General features: G+C 46.1%; 3 protein-coding genes across 3 annotated transcripts; all 3 read left to right on the top strand.

The window, feature by feature from the left end:
- The first annotated feature begins 6,921 nt into the window (after positions 1–6,921).
- LOC138939005 (uncharacterized) lies at positions 6,922–8,940 on the top strand. Its single transcript, XM_070306438.1, has one exon. The coding sequence runs from the start codon at positions 6,922–6,924 to the stop codon at positions 8,938–8,940; it is 2,019 nt and encodes a 672-aa protein (XP_070162539.1).
- A 4,690-nt stretch (positions 8,941–13,630) lies between these two features.
- On the top strand, positions 13,631–16,057 carry LOC138939004 (uncharacterized). Its single transcript, XM_070306437.1, has one exon. The coding sequence runs from the start codon at positions 13,631–13,633 to the stop codon at positions 16,055–16,057; it is 2,427 nt and encodes an 808-aa protein (XP_070162538.1).
- Positions 16,058–18,775: 2,718 nt separating this feature from the next.
- On the top strand, positions 18,776–19,129 carry LOC138939003 (uncharacterized). Its single transcript, XM_070306435.1, has one exon. It carries the CDS (start codon positions 18,776–18,778, stop codon positions 19,127–19,129), a length of 354 nt encoding a protein of 117 aa, XP_070162536.1.
- Positions 19,130–20,495: the final 1,366 nt, after the last annotated feature.

Raw genomic sequence — 20,495 nt, 5'->3', positions numbered from 1 at the left:
TCCCCTCCCGTCGATCGGAAAAAAAAAAAAGGTTAGGTTAGGTTGGGGAGTCGCTCCGGAACGGGCCAGAGACTAAGTCCACTGACAGTTCGGTGCTCCTATATTTAGGAGCAAAGTGAATTTAGAGTACCCCGAGCGGGGGAAAAGTGGATCAAAATGTGTTTTGGAGGATTGTGCATCGACTGAGACAACAAAAATTGCTGCTCCAACTTTAAATTGTCAGTTTAAAGCAAAATATTAGTTGTGCCATGAGGTGTGCGCGTAATGGCGGCCATAGAGAGCGGAGTAATCCCACCGAGGACATGATAAACGTGATGTGCGAGTCATTCTGGCCCCCGGAGCGGCTCCCCAAACTTGTGATCGTGTAAAATGTCTGGAATAATTGGTGTTGCGGTGTTTCACTTCATGTCCTGTGATTGTCTGGGTGAGAAATAGTGCATCGATAATGTACATCGAGTATAAAATCCAACATGTCGGGAAGCCTTTCGAGACACGTCGTGCTGTATGACGTCACAGGAAGGTAAAATGGACGGTCGTCTTCTACGCATTTACGGCCGATCACTCTGGTGTAAACTGAGACCTGGCCTCGGTTCCCTGTCGAGTAAAAAAAAAAAAAAAAAAACTTGGTATGGAAATATCATTAAGCTGGAATCTGGAGAATGCTGTTGGATGACTGGACTGTTCCTGATATCGAAAGGATGGTGCAATAACTGGATCTAAGGTGAGCAAACGGTAAGATATGTAGTTTGACAAACGACTGAATCTTGCATTGCCTGCGAGACTTGCCGATTACTACGAGATGAATTGGAGCGGTATTATTGTCGAGAAAGATTATTACTGAAATAAAGATAATAGAAATGTTAGTTAATAAAACGGAGACTGACGGACGCACGGGATTGGTCGACGCACTTGACGGTGTTTGGGTTTGGGAGGTGTTCCCTCTACTTGACGCCGCCATGTTGGGTCTCCCATATATGAAGTGCGTAGATTGGAGAGGCTGGTCGATCCCGAAGAGCCACTTGAATTTGTATTATTAATTAAAGGTGAAGTTATGGACTACAAGATGTGCATATAAAAATAACGTATGGTCACAGTGATCGATCACTCATTCGGATATGAGAGATTGCATGGTCTACGACGAGTTCTTTAATGTATTGTAGGTGATGCAGTACTACTTAACCTAGATGATGCCTATTATATGTTGTATTTGTGCTATTGATGTACCTATGTTTTAGGAATTACGCTGTAAGTCGAAAATCACAAAGTGGCAAGTGAAGGGCTATAAATAAATATATATAATCGAAAAGAATTATCCCTCCCCAAAAGAGGCTGTGTGGAGGAATCCCTGATCAGTCTGTGATATATGTGACGTAGCGGGTGGACATAAGGGATATGGATTATCGCCCTCCTGGAGGAAGGGGAAGATTGTAAGAGTCCGTATACTGGTTACGTAGATATAAATGGTGGGGCGTGAGTTTGAAGTGCGAAGTCTCCTGAGTGGGATATTACATTTTAATAGCGCATTACTACACTTTATGTATGATATTTGATATTATGAGGAACTAGTGCATTGAATAAGGAAAGAGGATGAATTAATAATCAGAGATGCTGATATCAAGATTAATGGGAAACGAAAGAGTTATTATTACTACTACGTACGGATAGATAATTGTACCCACTCAGGTGATCGTCTCGAACCTCCAGGTTTGTATAAATGGTTAAGGATTTTGGTGTGTTTGGTGATGAGAATATGATTGTGAATATTGGAATTCGATGTATACGGCTTGGAGATATAAAATCGTTGGAGTAAGATACTACATTTGATAATACGAAATTGAGCGAATTATGCACTGCTAATATAACATATTGATTTTCTCAGAATAACTAGCATTTAGTGGGGTTGCCGGTGCCTGGGACGTTGCGATGTGGCACCTTCTGAGCGGGGTACTGCACTCCTGAATTTGCCGACACTACAAGAAATTAGTAACATCGTATAATATGGAATTGACAGCCAAGAATATTACGACGCTGATATTAATGAATTAAATACTGTTGATAAAATACGAGGACTCCTATCGGATCAAATTGCTGAGCTCGATGAGAAGTTTGTGTATAAAGAGGAATTAAGTAGAGCAAAGAAAAAGGAACATGTATACCCGCCCGGGAGATTACATGTGCATTTGTATTTGTATCATTTATATATGCATTTATGTTTGTGTCTACATTTGCATTTACTTGTACTGGGGTCACATTGATTGTATGGACTGTTTTAAGTATATTGAATTGTATTGAACTTCTCTGCACACTTGAGGATCGGGAGTTCCTGGCTATGATTGGAAACTATTTCAGATGATAACCGCGATTGCATTTACTGCGGGTGCATGCGGGCGTTATCCCCGAGCAGGATGGTGATGGAAGGATAAAATTATGAATAGAGAAAGCATATTACAGAGAGTTGTGTTTATTTCCTTGTTGAATTGAAGCGGTTTTATTGATGAGAGAGATTATCATTGATTAAATGTTAAAGTAAAGATAAGGGAAATAATAGTTAATAAAACGGAATCTAATGGACGCACGGGATTGGTTGACGCACGTGGCGAGTGTTTGGGTTTGGGAAGTGTTCCCTTTACTTGACGCCGCCATGCTGGGTCTCCCATATATGAAATGCGTTGACTGGAGAGGCTGGTCGATCTCGAAGAGCGATCGATTACCCATTCAGATCTGAGAAATACATGGTCTACAGAACTACGCTGTAAGTTGAAAGTCAAAGTGGCAAGTGAAGGGCTATAAATATATATAATCGAAAAGAATTATCCTTCCCCAAAGAGGTTGTGCGGAGGAACCCCTGACCAGTTTGTGATATATCCAACGTAGCGGGTGGATATAGGGGATATGATTATTGCCCTCCTGGAGGAAGGGGAAGATTGTAGGAGCCCGTATATTGGTTGTGTAGAGGTAAACTGTGGGACGTGAGTGTTGAAGTGCGAAATCTCCTGAGTGGGATATTATATTACATTTTAGTATTCCATTTTTTACACTTTTATGAATGATATTGATATTACGAGAAACCAGTACATCGTACAATAGGGAGTTGATAACTAAGAATACTACGACGTTGATATTAATGAATTAAATACTGTTGATATATACATAGATTCTAATCAGATCAGGTTATTGAGTCTCGACGAGAAGGCTGTGTACAAAGAGGAATTAAATAGACTAAAGGGAAAAGACTGTGCATACCCGCTCGGGAGATTGCAGACTGCATTCGCATTCGCATTTGCATTTACTGCATTTATTCGCATTTGCATTTATGAGTGTGTTTGCATTTGCATTTATATTTATGTCTGCATTATACTTGTGTTTGCATTTGCAATTATGTTTGTACTGAGATCATATTGATTGTATAGATTGTATTGAGGTACATTGAATGGTACTGAACTTCTCTACACTTGAGGTCGGGAGTCTTTGGCTATGTTTGAAAAGCTGATAACCGCGATTGCATTTAGCTGTTGATGCATGCGGATGTCGTCCCCGAGTAGGATGGTGATGGAAGGACAAAAAACTACGAACAGAGAAAGTATATCACAGAGAGTTGTATTATTTCCTCGCTGAATTGACTGGACGGAGCGCTTCGAAGGCGATATCAAGGCCTGCAGGGTATGTACACAAACCTGAGAATTGCTCTGTTTTCATTATTACGTATCATTTAAGTATCACATAATACAGGGTGTGCGTACCTGTGAGTCGATGCGGATGTAACCGGTTGGTAAAGAAATGAATTGCGGAAGAACCTGAAATTGCTTGTGTTTCTGTTTGATCTTGCTGAGGGGGAGAGTCATATAATGTACGTTTTTACATTCGATCTATAACTGAGAATTATTGATAATTGAATTGCTAACATATGATTTCGGCCATTGAGGGGTCTGCGAAATGCGATACTCGACCGGACTATCGTTGTAAATAGGGAAATTAATAATTAGGGTGGCTAGATGTTTACTCAGAATGGTCGAAGTGCAGAACTCCACATGCGAGGGGAGCAACCGCCGGGGCGTTGAAGATCAGGTGGAGCGCTGGAGGGTCCTGGGAGGCTATGTGGACGTGCGGAGGCGTAACAGAACATCGGGAACCGCTGCCTGTAAACAAAGATAACATAGATTAAAATTGATGAAAAGGATAACTGCAATCAAACAAACAAATAAAATAGACATTTTGTGTGGGCAAAGGAATCAAAGTCTTAATCACAGAGGCTTGGTGCCTCACTCGATAGCCCGAGGGTGGCACTAGGCGAATAGGAGATAATAACAAAACAGGATCGATGAGTATGTGGTGTATAACCGACGTGCTGGCCTCCCCGAGCCCTCCTGCGCACGATGGGGTGTATCACTTTAGGTGCTCCGTACGTGACAACGCGCACGTTCTGCTGAATAAACCTAAATATCTGATATAGATAGCGATAGCTGATAAAAGAAAGAACTGACGTGGTAGTGTGTAACGGAAACTCTCATCCACTAATTTATCGCGATTTCCCTTACTGAATTAGAGTGTACTGATGTATGAGCTGTGTGTCGACTAATAAAGTGCCGTAATCAAATGGGTCCTTGCGACGTGTGTCCTCCCTAAGCGGTCATTACGCGAGAAATTAATAATAGAATTAGAGCCTATAAACAACGCGCAAGGATTTAGTTATGTATATGTGTGTGCGTATGGATTTGTAGAATCCGGATTACCTGAAGAAAATTGAATCTGTATACAATCGTAACTAGTGTCTGTATTACGAACAAGTACTGATCTGAATTTAAGATAGGCTGATAATTATGTCCCGTATAGTATTTCAGGATGTAATTTAGATACTAGTAGAAGAATGAATATAGCAACCTGATAAGTATTACAATATGGATTTATCATATTTATGAAAGCTGGTTGACAACTTGGAAATTGACTATGACTAGATAACAAATAATGGAAATGACGCACAAACATAAACCGTTACTAGGCCAGAGGAACTCGGAAGCCTCAGGCCTTGGCGTGAGGGGGGTTTTAATTCCTGGCCTCTCCACGTCGTCATCGTGCGAAGGAATATATAGGGGAGAGGAATTTGACGGATCGGATAGTAGGGCTTCAAAGAGGATGACAGGATGCCACGATACGGCGACTGAATACAATAGGATTCTTGAAGATATGTTAAGCCTAATCAAGGAATCTCCACAGTCGCTTAAGAGCAAAATTTACAGCGCGTTTGAAATGATCCTTGAAAGTACGAGCGATCTATCAACGATCGTGGCTGACCTGAATCGTGATAGAAGACGTATCCTAGACAAAGTCGAAAGTCAGGAAGAGCATATACAAGATCTTCGCTGCGAATTGAGCCTTTTAAGGTCCCAGATGTCAGGAGAGAGTTTTACGAAAGAGCTGCAAATAAATCAAGAAACTCATGAAGAACTGCTCGATGACTGTAAAGGATTCTGTACAACTCCAACAAAAATAGACGTGGACCCGATGAGGAACTCGGTAATACCAGAGACATCTTGGAATGAGGAGGATCTTTCGTTACTCGAATTGCTCAACGACCCGGACGAATCCCCTAAACTGGATCAAAATACGACGACTTTGGCCATTTCCCTGGATCTTATTGACGATATGCTGGATAAAGGTTTCAAGTCATTAATATGGGCAGGACGGGCTCGCAGGCGTAGCGAAGCCGGCCGTCCTAGGGGAAGGAGACCCCGAATAATAAACCGAAACCAAAAAATTATGAATATGGTGTAACGATGCACCCCCCATCGTTACCCGGCACGTAGCCAGCCGGAAGTCTGCCGCCCGGCGAACACCAGCCGGGCAGTGGCAGAGGCGCCTAGCGCCCTTTTTTAATCTCTCAAAACCGCGGTTGTGATAAACAACCATACGGCCGTTATACGGCCGCCGTTACGCCGAAGACCGAGCATCGCCGAGCGCTGCCGGAAGATCCCGAGCGTCACCCGCCGAAACTCCGCGTCGTTTCGCCCAGGGGAAGCGACGCGTTTACCGTAATTTACCCGCCGAAAAACAACGCGTCGTTATCCCCACCCGGGGGCGAACGACGCAATTACCGATAGACGCTCGGGTATAAGAAGACAGCGTTTCGGCATCTCGGGACCAGAACGATTCCTGAATCCGCTCGAGCTGTACGCTCCGAGATACCAGAAACCGATCCTGAAAGTCGTAGCAACGACGGAACGTGGGGTTGACGTGTTCGCAGCCTCCGCCGAGCATTCTCGGCTTCCGTGCAGTCTCCGAACTCCTGACACAAATCCGACCGACTCGACGAGAGCGGAGTGTTCGCCGCTCTCCGAGACTACGGTCTATCATTCGACCGCTCCAGCTAGCTGGATCGTGGGTTTGCGAGTTCGCTGCCCCGTCGAGTTTTCTCGACTCCGACACGCTATCCTCCACTCCGCGAACGGAAGCAGGGACGGAGAGTTCTCTGCCCGGTCGAGGATACTCGATCTCCGCTCGCCTTCCCCGACCACTGGGAATACGCGATTAATCCCGCGACCACATGAATACTATTATAATTATCACACCGAAATACCTACTACCAAATATTTCATTCTATTCCACGCGCCGTCAAAATAAACACGGCCTTGCCGTATACGCGCCGACCGACCGCGCCCAACTTCTTGCGCGTCTCGCGCGCCGTCAAAATAAACACGGCCTTGCCGTATACGCGCCGACCGACCGCGCCCGATTTCTTGCGCGCTTCGCGTGCCGTCAAAATAAACACGGTTTTACGGATATTGTAAGCGGTTCGATATATCGAACATCGCGCACCGAATAATCTAAGCGCATTATATCCAGCGCGTTGCACTATCCACCGCACGCTCACTATTGTACATCGACCATTGCCGAAAGAGGCAAATAAAGACAATATTTAAATCCTTCATGTGTCTCACCTTTTCACGAGCCCTGATCCCGGCCGAGCTTATCCACGCACTCGCGAAAAGCGACCCCGTTACAATGGATAGAAATATGGGAAAAATGTTACTGCCGCAGGGGATTCGGACCCCCAGCGACAGGCGAGCGAGCCCTACAGTCCCTGAGGCTTGCCCGTCTTTATCACACGAAGGGCTCTTTCCACTGTTGCCGACGGGCGGGGAAGAAAATTTGGCTACCGTCGGGACCCATTCGGAATCGGACAGGGATCCGTTAGACCTGACTTTTGTCGGGTGCTCTACTTCTGTTGAATTGGAGGACCCCGAGAATCCGAAACCTGTTGATGCGGGCATTGAAGCCCCTGTTTTGAGAGATACAAAGGCAAACGTTAAAAGGAAGGCTAAAACTTCACCAGAGACTAATTCCTTCAGCAATGGAGAAGGAAGTCAAGGAGGTGAAACTCCGAAAAGGCTGACAATATCTCTTAGGAAGTTAAGATCAAGAAAGAAGAGGCCTGATACACGTGCTGCGGGGAAGTCGTCATCTCTTGAGGTGCCACTTACTGAAGAAATGTCAACGGAGTCCCAGGAAAGAACAGATTCAGACTCCAATAAGGCCCGGAAAATGCATAAAAAATCACTTGACTCTAAAAACCGGACTAACGAGTCAAGTGTGATCCTATCATCCGATGACGAGGAAGTTGGCAGGGATTTTGCCCCCCAAGAACTGAGAATTATGAGGGCTAATAGCGTAGGAGCTATGGGCCTGGATTATCTGGCCAATATCGAATCTATGCGGTCTAAGAGTCGTAATCTCCAAGGAGGTATTAGTGGAAAAATGCGTAAAGACATCGAAAAAACCAAGGATGTCATTAACACGCTTATTTATAAATCGGAGGCTGCAGGTGACCCCTCGTATCTGAGGCTCAGGAACAAGGAATTAGCGGATCAAATTGATAAGCTGAAACTAAACGAGGTCCTCAGGAATAGGGAAACGGAAGAATTGAGAAGTATGGTTACCGACTTGAAAAAAGAAGTTACAGCTCTGAGGGACAAACTCGACGAAGTGGAAGAAGATCGTAGGAAGGCCAGAGAAAGTTATAGGATTGTCCAACGGAAACTCAAGAAAAGTGGCATTGACCCTAATGAAGACTTGGAAGGAAAAGTTAAAATGATAGATAAAGGAACACTAACCGAGGAAGAGTTAAACTTACCTGAATCAAATATCGCATACGATGAAAGCTCACCAGTGGAGAGTCCTAATGTGAAAATTTTGGAATCCGGCAATGTCCTGGAACCTGAAAAGAAAAGAGAGATTTTATTAATAAACAAACAAATGAAAGACTTAGTAAGAAGGAAAGTAAAACTGAAGAAAGGTGTTAGAATGAATGAGAGCGAAACAGGTGGAGACTCTGGTCAGGCTAAAGAGAAATATCTCCCCCAGCGGATGCCGAGAAACCGACCAAGGATAATCTCCGACATCAGACTGGCTCCCCCGAGCATCCCTAGAAGCGAATTTACCAGGAAAATCACTAGAGACGAAGAGCAGAAGGATAGGGATATTACCAGAATCAGTTCAGGAAATGAAGAATGGAAAACAGTCAACAATAAAAAGAAGCTTAAGGAGACAAGGAAAATTCAAGATGGAGTTAGTTTACCCTCCAACTACAAAACAGGTAATGAGAGAAGCCCTAATAATGTTAGGGATAATCGTAGACCCCCTAAAAACGCGGCAGTCCTGATCACCAGCCGCGACGCGCAACTTACCTATGCCAACGTTCTTAAAAAGGCAAGAGAAGGCATCTCCTTGAACAAATTGGATATTAAGGCCACCAAGATTAGGCGCGCGGCAAACGGTGGCTTATTGATAGAGGTTCTGGACCCGGATGGCGTCGATAAGGCCAATGCTCTAGTAGATAAGCTTAGAGACATTTTGCATGATCAGGCAAGAGTGGTAAGACCCACCATTAAAGGTGAAATCCGGTTAATCGGCCTTGACGACTATCCATCGATGAGGTTATATGCGTAATTGCACAAAATGGGAAGTGTAGCGAGGATGAGGTTAAAGCAGGGCCTATTCGACCTATGAACAACGGTCTGTTTTCCTCCTGGGCTCAATGCCCACTAAGTGCTGCCATAAAATTGGCCAACATGAGGAATGTTAAGATTGGCTGGACGATGGCCAGAGTCGATCTGTTAGAAAGCAGACCCGTTCAGTGCTTCAAATGCTGGAGGTTTGGCCACGTGAGACTCGCTTGTCCAACAAAGGAGGACTATAGCGGTCTATGTTTTAAATGCGGTGAAACGGGACATTTGGCTCGACAGTGCAGTCGACCACTTTTTTGTAAACTCTGTGCGTCAGAAAACAAGAACCCCTGCCATAGACTAGGGTCGAATCTGTGTAATGCGGAATATAAAATTAACAAAGTGAGAACAAATTTCAGGACGACTACTTCTGCCGAACAGTCTGCATTAAAAGCGGGTCCTTCGTCAGGAACATGCGGGTAAAAGTGCTCCAGGCTAATATCAACAGGAGTAAACCCTCTCTAGACCTTTTAATTAATCAATCTAGGGAACTAGGTGCTGGAATTTTACTAGTTTCGGAACCAAATTTCATACCGACAGATGACAATTGGTTCGTTAGCGAGGATGGAAGGGCCGCCATTTTCACAGATTCCAATTACACCAGGATGAAGACCTCTTTAGCTAAAAAAGGCCCGCAGTTTGTGGGGGTACATTGTGGACCGTACCTTATCGTATCCATCTATATTTCCCCTAGATTGAGCCCTAGGGAGTTCAACAGTATCCTTGATGACGTCTCGACATTCTTAGCGTACCGTACTGAAAAAATCATTATAGGCGGCGACTTCAACGCCAAGGCGAGTCTCTGGAATGCCGGATTCACAGACAGTAAAGGTCTTGCTCTAACTGCTTGGGCCGCTGAGAGAGATCTCAGGATCATTAACACTGGTAACGCGCCCACATGCGTATGCCCTCAAGGAAGTTCAATAATTGATCTCACGTGGAGTACCTCGGACATTTTCCAGCTAATAAGTGATTGGCGGGTTAGGGAAGATATGGAATCCCTTTCCGACCATCTCTACATCGAGTTTAACATCTACACGACTAAACCGGAAATATCACCAAGCAGATCGGTGCAACGCAGGTGGAGCAACAGGAAGTTGGACGAGGACCTCTTTACTGCTGTATTGATATGGAGAGGTGGAGGGCCTAAGCCTGAAGAACAAGGTGATATTAATAAAATGGTCAATTGGTTAGATCGTACCATGGAGGAAGCCTGCGATACAGCCTCTTTAAGAATGGGTCCTAAAAAGCCTCGTCAGAAGGCGTACTGGTGGCAGGACTCGGTGAACCGGCTGCGCGCGGATTGCCTGCACGCCAGACGCCTTTTACAAAAAGCGAGGAAGAGGAAGCGTCTACCCGAGGTCACTGCGGAATTAGGATTAATATATAAGAGGAAGCGGAAAGAACTGCGCGCGGAAATCAATAAACTTAAATCGCTTGCGTGGCAAGAACTCCTGGATACAATTAACGGTGATCCATGGGGTTTGCCTTATAAAATTGTATTTAAGAAACTTAGGACTTCGTCCCCGGGAGTTACGGAACTGTTAGAACCAGACATCCTAGACAGGTTACTAAATACTTTATTCCCCAGGAACACTGAGGTTGTAACGTACAGGGATTGGTCGGAACTTGCATGGTCTGATGAATATGCGATCACCCCAGGAGAAGTGTATAGGGCTATAAAGGGAATAACATCTCCTGCTTCTAAGGCCCCGGGCCCGGACGGCTTTCGACTCGGGCTCTGGAAAATGGTAACTGAAGAGATACTAAGCTGGATAGGGTTTATCTTTAATCTATGTATGGAAAAAGGCGAATTCCCAACTCAATGGAAAGTTGTCAATCTTGTGCTGATACCTAAGGGGGGAAATTCGGAATTGAATCCTATCGCAATTCCTAAGGTAAGACCTATTTGCCTGATAGACGAGATTTCGAAAGCCTTTGAGAGGATACTAGTGAAAAGAATTTTCTCGTGGCAAGAGGAACATCCTGAATCCGATCTCTCACCAAATCAATTCGGTTTCCGTAAAGGTCGCTCCACATGTGATGCGCTTAGACGGCTTAGAGATATCACTGGTGACATCGTAGGACTGGGAGGTTTCTCTATCGTTGTATCCCTAGATATTCAGAACGCCTTTAACAGTATCCCCTGGCGGGTAACAAGACGCGAGTTAGAACGAAAGGGTTTTCCATTGTACATTAGAAGGATCATAGACTCTTATCTTTCCAATAGGATTATTCAATATGTCGGATCGGATGGAAGGCATCATAGAAAAACCATGGAGGCAGGTGTCCCGCAGGGGTCGGTCCTTGGACCAATATTGTGGAATATTTCGTTCGATGGTGTGTTGGATCTTGCCGAAGAAGAGGAATTGTGCGAGATTCTTTGTTACGCGGATGACACTCTTGTCGTTGTTAGTGGTTATGATATAGAACACACCAGACTTAGAGCCGGGGTGTTTGCTACACGCGTTGTGAATTATATTCAGAGCTTAGGATTAAAAGTGGCCTCAACTAAAACAGAAGCTACCCTATTCCACCCAAGAGGTATCCGAGAACTCCCGATGGACACACTAATTGGCGATACATCCATTCCTTTCCAACCTGCTATAAAATACCTTGGTATTATGGTAGACAATAAATGGAATTTTAATAGCCACGTTAAATACATAATAGAAAAAACAAATAAAGCTGTAGGGGCCCTAAATCGCTTAATGCCCAATTTAAGAGGTCCAGACGAAAAACGCAGGAGACTATATGCGGGCGTTATCATGTCAATTGTTCTTTACGGCGCACCGGTATGGGGCGACGTCCTAATGGTAAACAGAATGTCGAGACTATTGTTCCCTATTGAGCGATTAGTAGCGCAACGGGTGATATCTGCATACCGTACAGTATCGTATAACGCGGCACTACTGTTGGCTCGCCTCCCGCCTATACGCCTCATGGCCTCGGCTCGGAAAAACATATACGATAGGATTGCGCGACATAAGGAAGATGAAACCTTAACCAAGGATATTGTTAAACAAATTAAAGAAGAAGAACAATACAGGATGCTCGAGGATTGGCGGGAACTTCTGGAAAAACCAAATACACCAGGTGAGTTTACGAAGATGGCGATTGTCCCGTGGATGGAGGCATGGCTGGCGCGTTCATACGGCGGCATGACCTTCCATCTTTCGCAAGTCTTTACTGGACACGGCTGCTTTGGTAAATATTTATTCCGTATTGGCAAGAGACCTGACACTAGTTGCGACCTTTGTGGCGAAGACCCGGATGATGTTTACCACACGTTAAGAGATTGCCCTGCTTGGGATCCCGAAAGGATTAGTCTTAGGGAAACATTGAAACTAGCTAGAGACTTTACCTTGGGGGATGTGATCGAGGCGGTATGTCTGACGGAGGCAAATTGGAACGCCTTTTCAGCGTTCGTAGAAAGAACTATGAGAGAGAGAGAGGACGAAGAGAGAAACCGAGAGAGAGTGGCCTCCCTCCGACTTTTTCCGGGGGAGGAGGACTCCGATTGGTAACACGTCGATCGACGCACGCGCATGGGGGATTGTCACCTGGGTCATCATTGGTGGCTGGGATGATCACACTGTCCAAGCGTCCTTGTGGTTGTATGTCTCCAGCACGTTGGGGTGGTGGTATGTTTTCCTCCGCTATCGGATTTTTTCTACGCGAGGAATCCGAACATTGTAATAGTAATGTCGCCAAATGCTCATCGTGATTCCTCTGAAAGAAGAGAAAGAAGGGGGGGGGGTTATCTCTTATTTCTTTAATTTAATTTCAATAATGTAATTTGCTTAATCGGTTAGATTTGAATTGGTTTGTTGGTTTATTTACCTTCCGAATTTAACTTAATCTAATTTAAATTAACGTAATACCAATTATAGCATCCAGGGTGGGTTTGGGCCTTGAGCTTGTATCGAGCTTAAGCCTATTTTCTGGGTCTCTGGGTTTATACTTATACATATAAATTTATATATATATATACACATATGTACACACACACTTACACTTATACACATGCATACACATATACATACACATACACACACACACACACACACACACACACACAATTTATACATGTACAATGGAGGGTGGTTGGGACGGGCAGGAGCCCGGGGGGGAGGGATGGGGGGGCGTTTTAAAAGGGAGGTGGCGGAGGAATACTGAATGATTACGGGGGGGGGAGTTAGGACTGTTGAAGTGCCGAAAGTTCAGATGCATAGTTGGTTTTCGGCACTTTGACTCTTGGTCCAGCGGTATGTCGCGTTAAAGGGGGAGTTTTTTAGCGGGTGCAAGTCCCGCACACGCCCCGGGACCGGCCCGGGGTACGGTGCAGAAGGCATTTTTCTCCCCTATGCTAAACAAAAAAAAAGATTAGGTTAGGTTAGGTTAGGTTAGGTTAGGTTAGGTTAGGTTGAGTCTCAATGTACTCCTCGCAAAATTAAGCTGTGCGCAACCGTGGTGAGGATTGCATGGCTGGGGCGAGGTTAACCTGCTCAGTCGTGAACGGTGCCTCCGGGAACCTGGCCTGAACCCCGGAGTACTATCCGGGAGGGCCTTATTCGTGCAAGCGGCTCTGTGCGGATGGACATCATTTTCCGACATTACTCGTGGGAACAAGAATGGAAGACACTAATAACAACACTAAGACACATAAAATTGAAGATGGAAGGAGGATTGAAGAGGATGGATCTGGGAAGAAGGAAGACTTTACAGGAGAGGGACTACCTGTTCAGGTTTGGGAAGAAGGCGTTCTAACCAATAAGGAACGGGAGGACCTGGAGGAGCAGAATAAAGCCCCGGTTTTCTGTCAATCAGCCCCGGAACAGACGGAAACAGTTGTGACAGCCACGCAGTCGCTCACAATTGGGCATTATGATGAAGTACATTGGGATGCTCCTTGCAGATCGGATACTGAACCCTGGGGTGAGGCGAATCTACTTAGCCACTCCCAGGTGGAAATGGACTATGAGGTTCAAGATGATGCCCGTTCAGTGGCGTCTACAGCAACATCGGCAGCTACATCTATGCTAGGCAAAAGGAAGGTTCCCAGTCGGACTGAGGACCTGGAAGGTAGAAGTGGTACCATACCTCGTAGAACCCTTAGACCAAAGAAAACTAAGGTTTACACAGAGGGTGATACGACAGGTAAATCGGTACTGCTTGATAGTCGGGCTCGAGAGATTCCCCTGCCTCTCGAGGCGGAGGATACGACTGGTCCGATGACGTGCTCGGATGGAGATGAGAAGAAAATGGACAAAAAGAAAAAGAAGTCCAAAAAAGCCTTACCTTTTAAACGTAGGACAGGTCCAACCATTGAGTCACAACTCCGAGAAGTACCGGCCACTCTAGACGAGTTAACAGATTCCCCGGTGGTTAACTTAGGGTCGTCAGCAATGGAATGGCTGGATGACATTGACATCATTCGGGTTGGAACATCAATGCAAGGAGGACTGAGTAGCCACATTAAGAGAAGACTTAACGTTGTTAAACAAGTGGTAAGGGTCATGGCGGAGAAAATTGAAGATGTAGGTGACCCTGGCTTTTTACGGAGGAGAAACGCAGAACTCACTGCTGAACTGAGGGTCTCAAAAAGAGAAACTGCGCAACTCAAGAGAGACTTGGCCGACCTGAGGAAGATTGTTGAGGATCTCAAGTCACGGATTGGCACTAAGGAAACCCCACCGAGGGTTTACACCTCTGACAAAGCCTCTTCCCCGATTACGCTGGAACCGCACCCGACTCTCCAACCAAGAAAGTCTCCTCTTGCTTTGGAATATGGTCAGGAACTGACGGATGTGATCATGAGACCTCCCCTACGAGGGGTATCTGCTCCGATCCCTACTCCGGGACCGACCTTAGCAGTAGAAGATCACGAGGCAATGATTACAGCCCAAATGGATAAACTGGCAGCTATTCGTAGGGAAATTCGCGCCAACAAGGTGAACAAGAAAGCTGGAGAATCTGGCCTCCCTCAGAGACCACCTAGGAAAGTAGTTCCACGAATAGTTAGCAATGTACAGATTCTTCCGCCACAAGGAGAGTTACCAGAGACTCCTCTTGGACTCAGTGAGACTGAGTGGCCCTCTGTGGAAGAAGGTGCGCGTGCACAGGACCAATGGAACAAGGTCCAATTTAAGAAGGCGAAAGTTCGAAACAAGAAGAGAAAGCAACCGCGCATGGGGACTACGGGCCCGCCTGTACCCCAGCAGAGTTTGACCCAGATGGGGAGTAGCAAGAAGAGTGGGATTGGTACCACTTCCAAACAGAGGAAGCCCCCGAAAACAGCGGCAATAGCAATTCGAGGAACAACGAAGGATTTCTCATACGCGCATGCAATTCGGCAATTGAGACAACAGATTGATCTTCCGACGCTTGGCATTGAAGGTACAAAAATACGACACACAGCTAATGGTAGTGTCCTCATTGAGATTCCAGGCCCGAAAGGCCACCAGCAGGCAGACATTCTGCAAGAAAAACTGGCGGATGTGTTAGGTCCTCGGGCGAAAGTATCCCGCCCACGCATTAAGGGGGATATCCGCATTATAGGTCTTGACGACTCTATCACCTCAAGCAAAATAGAGGACTTTATAGCTAAGCAAGGCAACTGTAAGACCTCAGAGATTAAAGTGGGACAAATTAGGCCCATGAATAACGGACTCTTTATGGTATGGGCCCAGTGCCCGCTTGCCTCGGCAATTCAAGTGTCTGCCTCAGGCAAAATTCGAATAGGATGGACAGTTGCCAGGATAGAACTTCTTAAAGCACGTCCCACTCAGTGTTTCCGGTGTTGGGAACATGGGCACTTGAAGAACAAATGTACCTCCCTTGTGGATCGATCGAATCTTTGTTACCGTTGTGGTACAGAAGGACACTTGCCCAGATTATGTACGGAGGCATTTAATTGTGCTCTTTGTGCCTCTCAAGGCAGAGATGCCTTTCACAGAGTGGGCTCCGGCCTATGTAAAGCTGAACCAGGACCGCGAGCTCTTAGCTCTAGGGCTGCCTCGTCGCGGAGGGACGAAACCATGGAAGTAACCGATGGTTAGGATTATCCAATGTAATTTGAACCACAGCAGGCCGGCGCAGGACTTACTCGTCCAGTACGCTATGGAAACCGAGGCTGGAATATGTATTATCTCGGAGCCTTCTCGAATCCTGGACGATTCATCTTGGCTTGGAAGCCTAGATAACCTCGCCGCAGTCTACTGGCGCCCCCAGGCTGTGACTGGAGCTGGAGCTTTGCTAACTAGTAGCCGTCACTGCGTTGCAGTGAAGTTTCAAGAGTTTACTATAATATCATGTTATATTTCGCCAAACTCCTCACGAGCAGAATTTCTCGGCTTTTTAGATGAGCTTGGTGACTTGGTTAGAACCATCGGTAGGAGAATAGTAGTAGCTGGTGATTTTAATTCCAAATCCACTATGTGGGGATCAAGCAGAACATCTGACAGAGGTACGTTGGTAGAGGATTGGGCGGCGGAATGTGATCTGCGCCTTATTAATACAGGATCGGAGCCGACGTGTGTACGAACGCGGGGGTCATCGGTAATTGACCTCACATGGGTCACTCCTGATCTGCTGCGAGAAGTACACGAATGGAAAGTGATCAGCGAGATGGAGAACCTTTCAGACCATCCCTATATCCTGATGACTATAGGTAGAGGATCCGTTGGACATCTTCGTTTAAGGAAGATTCACAGGGTGAGTCTCGGTTGGAATTGGCGCAGAGCGGATATCGACCACTCTTATGGCACTGCTTTGTGGATACGCAGATTACCGCGGAAACATCGGCTGTGACCTTTGAGAAATGGTTACGAACAACATTGATGGAAGCTTGTGATAATGCTACCTCGAGGAAAAAACCCTTTAGTGGTCGGAAACAGGTCTACTGGTGGTCGGAGAACATCGCAGTCTGTAGGAAAGAGTGTATTCACAAGAGGAGAGTTTGGATGCGAGGGAGAAGGAGACGAACAGCTCTACAGGAAGACGTTACCAGCTATGAGAGAGAGTATCGTTTGGCACGAAAACAGCTCAGACTTGCGATCACCAGAGCCAAGTCTTCAGCATGGCAGGATCTCATTGACACTATTGAAGAGGACCCATGGGGCCTCCCATACCGCATAGTACTCAATAAACTGCGAGGGACCTCCACTAGTATTATGGAGTCCTTGGATGAAACATCTCGGAATTCGCTTGTGGAGTCTCTCTTTCCACCGGCGGCAGCAGGCGTCCTTGATACGTGGGAGAACTTCCACTGGAATGAGGAATGGGAGGTCATCCCCATTGAAGTACACAAGCTATTGAAACGGAAAGGTATAAGAAACACGGCGCCAGGCATCGATGGCATAACCTCCAAAATGCTCCGTGCTCTGCCAGAGGAGATGACGGTCAGATTAGCAGCTGGCTTTACATCGTGTCTGCGAGATGGACTCTTCCCAGTTGAATGGAAGCGAGCGTCACTGGTGCTGATTCCGAAAGGAGGAGAGTCATCCCCAGGTATCCCTAGAGTTAGACCTATTTGTCTCCTTAGCGAAGTAGGGAAAACCTTCGAGCGGGTAATAGTAGATCGCATTAGTGACTGGATGAAGGAGCACCCCGAAGCGCAACTATCGGACGATCAATACGGTTTCCGAGAAAATAGGTCTACATGCGATGCGTTACTTAGGGTTAAAACATCCATTGAACAGGCCACCCACGAGGGTGGATACGTGGTCGCGGTTAGTCTCGACATACAGAACGCTTTTAATTCTGTTCCGTGGGGGGTTATCCGTCAGGCGTTGCTTGAGAAGGGCTTCCCAGACTATATTCGCCGAATCATAGATAGTTATTTACACTCTCGATCCATCGAGTACTCCGTTGGTTCCACGATTGAGAAGCGAGCTATGTTGGCTGGCGTCCCGCAGGGTTCGGTTCTTGGCCCGACTCTGTGTAACATTGCATACGATAGTGTGTTGCAGCTAGGTTCCGAATACGGTTGTCAGACCTTATGTTATGCGGATGACACGTTAGTATTGGCCTCAGGAGACACGGTCCAAGGAGCGGTAGCTCGAGCTAATCTACAGGTAGGCTTACTTATACGTCGAATTACGCGGCTAGGATTATCCGTATCAGCTACCAAGACGGAGGTGGTGCTGTTTTCGGGTGGCAATAGACCGGCTATGATGCCTCATATATATGTAGATGGAGAGTGGATACGAGCTGGATGCTCTATGAAGTACTTAAGTATTATCTTAGATTCTAAGCTTACGTTTAAGGAGCATTTTCATTACGCGGTGAATAAGGCGACTAGAGTAAACAGAGCCCTGGGACGCCTTATGCCGAACTTGAGAGGTCCGGGGGAGAAGAAGAGAAGACTTTACGCGCATGTTCTCCTCTCTATCCTGCTTTATGGAGCCCCCCTCTGGAGTGAGGCTTTAGCCTTAAGAAGCAATCAAACCGTATTTAATAGGCTTCAGAGATCAATAGCAGTTAGGACGATCTCAGGCTACAGAACGGTTTCCCTGGAGGCAGCACTGCTGTTGTCTAGGATCCCGCCGTTGTATGTACTTGCCGCTTCTCGTAGAAGAGTTTATGAACGGGTTAGGGACCTCCGATTGTCCGAGGAGTGGTCTCCAGAGAGAGAAATCGAGATCAAGCTGGAAGACGAGATCTTGTTACGATGACAGTGGGATCTGCACCTGCGCAACCCCAACTTAGCGGGAGCACGAACTAGAGTGGCAGTCCTGCCGAACTTCCACGACTGGCTTAACAGGAGACATGACAGTATGGCGTTCCACCTTACTCAGCTGCTTACGGGCCATGGCTGTTTTGGAACCTATTTATACCGGATAAATAAAGTGGCGAGCCCGCTCTGTGAGCATTGCGAGGAAGATTTAGAGGATTCTGCCAAACATACTCTCCGTGAGTGTCGGACATGGCAGACGGAGAGGGAAGCCCTTCAGACTGCCGTAGGAGCTGACTTATCCCTTGGGACTGTGATTCGCGAAATATGCAGAGATCACTCGGCATGGACTGCCATGACTCTCTTCGCGAAAACGGTGATGCTAGCGAAGGAAGAGTCGGAGAGGCGTCGCCAGGACCAAGAACGGAGATTTGACGACAGTACCCACTCCGAATGATACTCAGGACACGGACTTTCCATAAGCTTCGAACTCTTGCTCGGAAATGATGAAGCCCCAGTAGGTGGATCCTTCCGTGGCTTTGACAGCCTCGCTGTCCACATGTATGGAGAAGTTCGGAGCGTGACTCTGCGCTTCCCTCACCCTACGGGGTAGTTTTTTCGGCTTAGTTCTCGGATAGTTTGTAAGAACTCTCAACCTATGTACTTGCGCTAGGCCTTAATTCATTAGCCGGCCCATCTCTTTCTCTTTCTCTTCTTTTCTTTCTTTTCTTTTCTTTCCTCTTTCTCTCTTCCTTCCTGGGTCATTCTTTCGCCTTTTCTCTCTTTTCTGTAGGATCTGGTTCATCTTGATAGGAACTGTACCGACACAGTAGTTAGGACGATTGATAGTGGGTGGGCACCCTCGTTGGTGGTATGGGCTGGGCGAGCGGAGTCGTTTTGTGTATAACATTTCCCGCGCGCTCAATCCACACTGCTGGCGGATGGATTTCGCATCCGCCGGGGGGGGTTTTTAATGGGTAGTCTACTGGTTGTCCTCTTTTGAGGAGTCCCAGTGAGGAGTCCCACACACGCTCCGGGGCCGGCCCCGGGGTACAGTGCTTAAATGCATTTTCCCCTCCCGTCGATCGAAAAAAAAAAAGGTTAGGTTGAGTCGGAGTCGCTCCGGGACGGGACTGAGACTAAGTCCACTGACAGATCGGTGCTCCGACATTCTGGAGTAAAGTGACTTTAAAGTGCTTAAATCGAAGAAAAAAGTGTGCCGAAATACGTTTTAAAGGATTCTGCGTCGATTGATGCAATAAAAATTTTTTGCTCCAACTTTAACTTATTATTATTAAGCTAAATATTAATTGTGCCACGAGGAGTGCGCGTAATGGCGGTCGTAGAGAACCGAGAATCTTGCTAAGGATATAGTAAATGCGGTGTGTGACTTGGTCTGGGCCCCGGAGCGACTCCCAAGTTTGTGAATATGTATAATAATTAATGTCTAAAGGTGCTTTTGTCTTCTGTGCAGTGTTTATAATTATATCTAAGTATTAATATATCGATCTTGTATGGGCGTATAAAATTCAATATGTCGGAAGGCCTTTGGAGCCACGTCGTATCGTATGACGTCACAAGGACGTGAAATGGACGATCGTCTTCTACGAATTTACTATTGTTTTATTTTTGGTGCAAGTTTGAATCCGTGAACAATCTGTGTATATGCTGAATACATTGTTATTGTTACATTTTTCTTAAAATATTGCACATAATAATGTAGTTAAAATAGTTTATCGGAATGATATTGTCAAGGATAGAGGCCATGAGTCTCCTATTGAGAATAAAGCCTGACATGGTCAATACCATTTGATCTGGTAAAT

The sequence above is a fragment of the Polyergus mexicanus genome, unplaced genomic scaffold (assembly GCF_030449975.1).
Source record: "Polyergus mexicanus isolate NDT 795.1 unplaced genomic scaffold, iyPolMexi1.0 SCAF_13, whole genome shotgun sequence".
Taxonomy (NCBI): Eukaryota; Metazoa; Arthropoda; class Insecta; order Hymenoptera; family Formicidae; genus Polyergus; species Polyergus mexicanus.
The sequence above is the reverse complement of the archived record's forward strand: the minus strand, read 5'-3'. Positions and strand labels throughout refer to the sequence as shown.

Coding starts and splice junctions, on each gene's coding strand:
- LOC138939005 (XM_070306438.1), top strand. CDS start 6,922: ATGTGTCTCACCTTTTCACGAGCCCTGATCCCGGCCGAGCTTATCCAC.
- LOC138939004 (XM_070306437.1), top strand. CDS start 13,631: ATGGAAGACACTAATAACAACACTAAGACACATAAAATTGAAGATGGA.
- LOC138939003 (XM_070306435.1), top strand. CDS start 18,776: ATGGCGTTCCACCTTACTCAGCTGCTTACGGGCCATGGCTGTTTTGGA.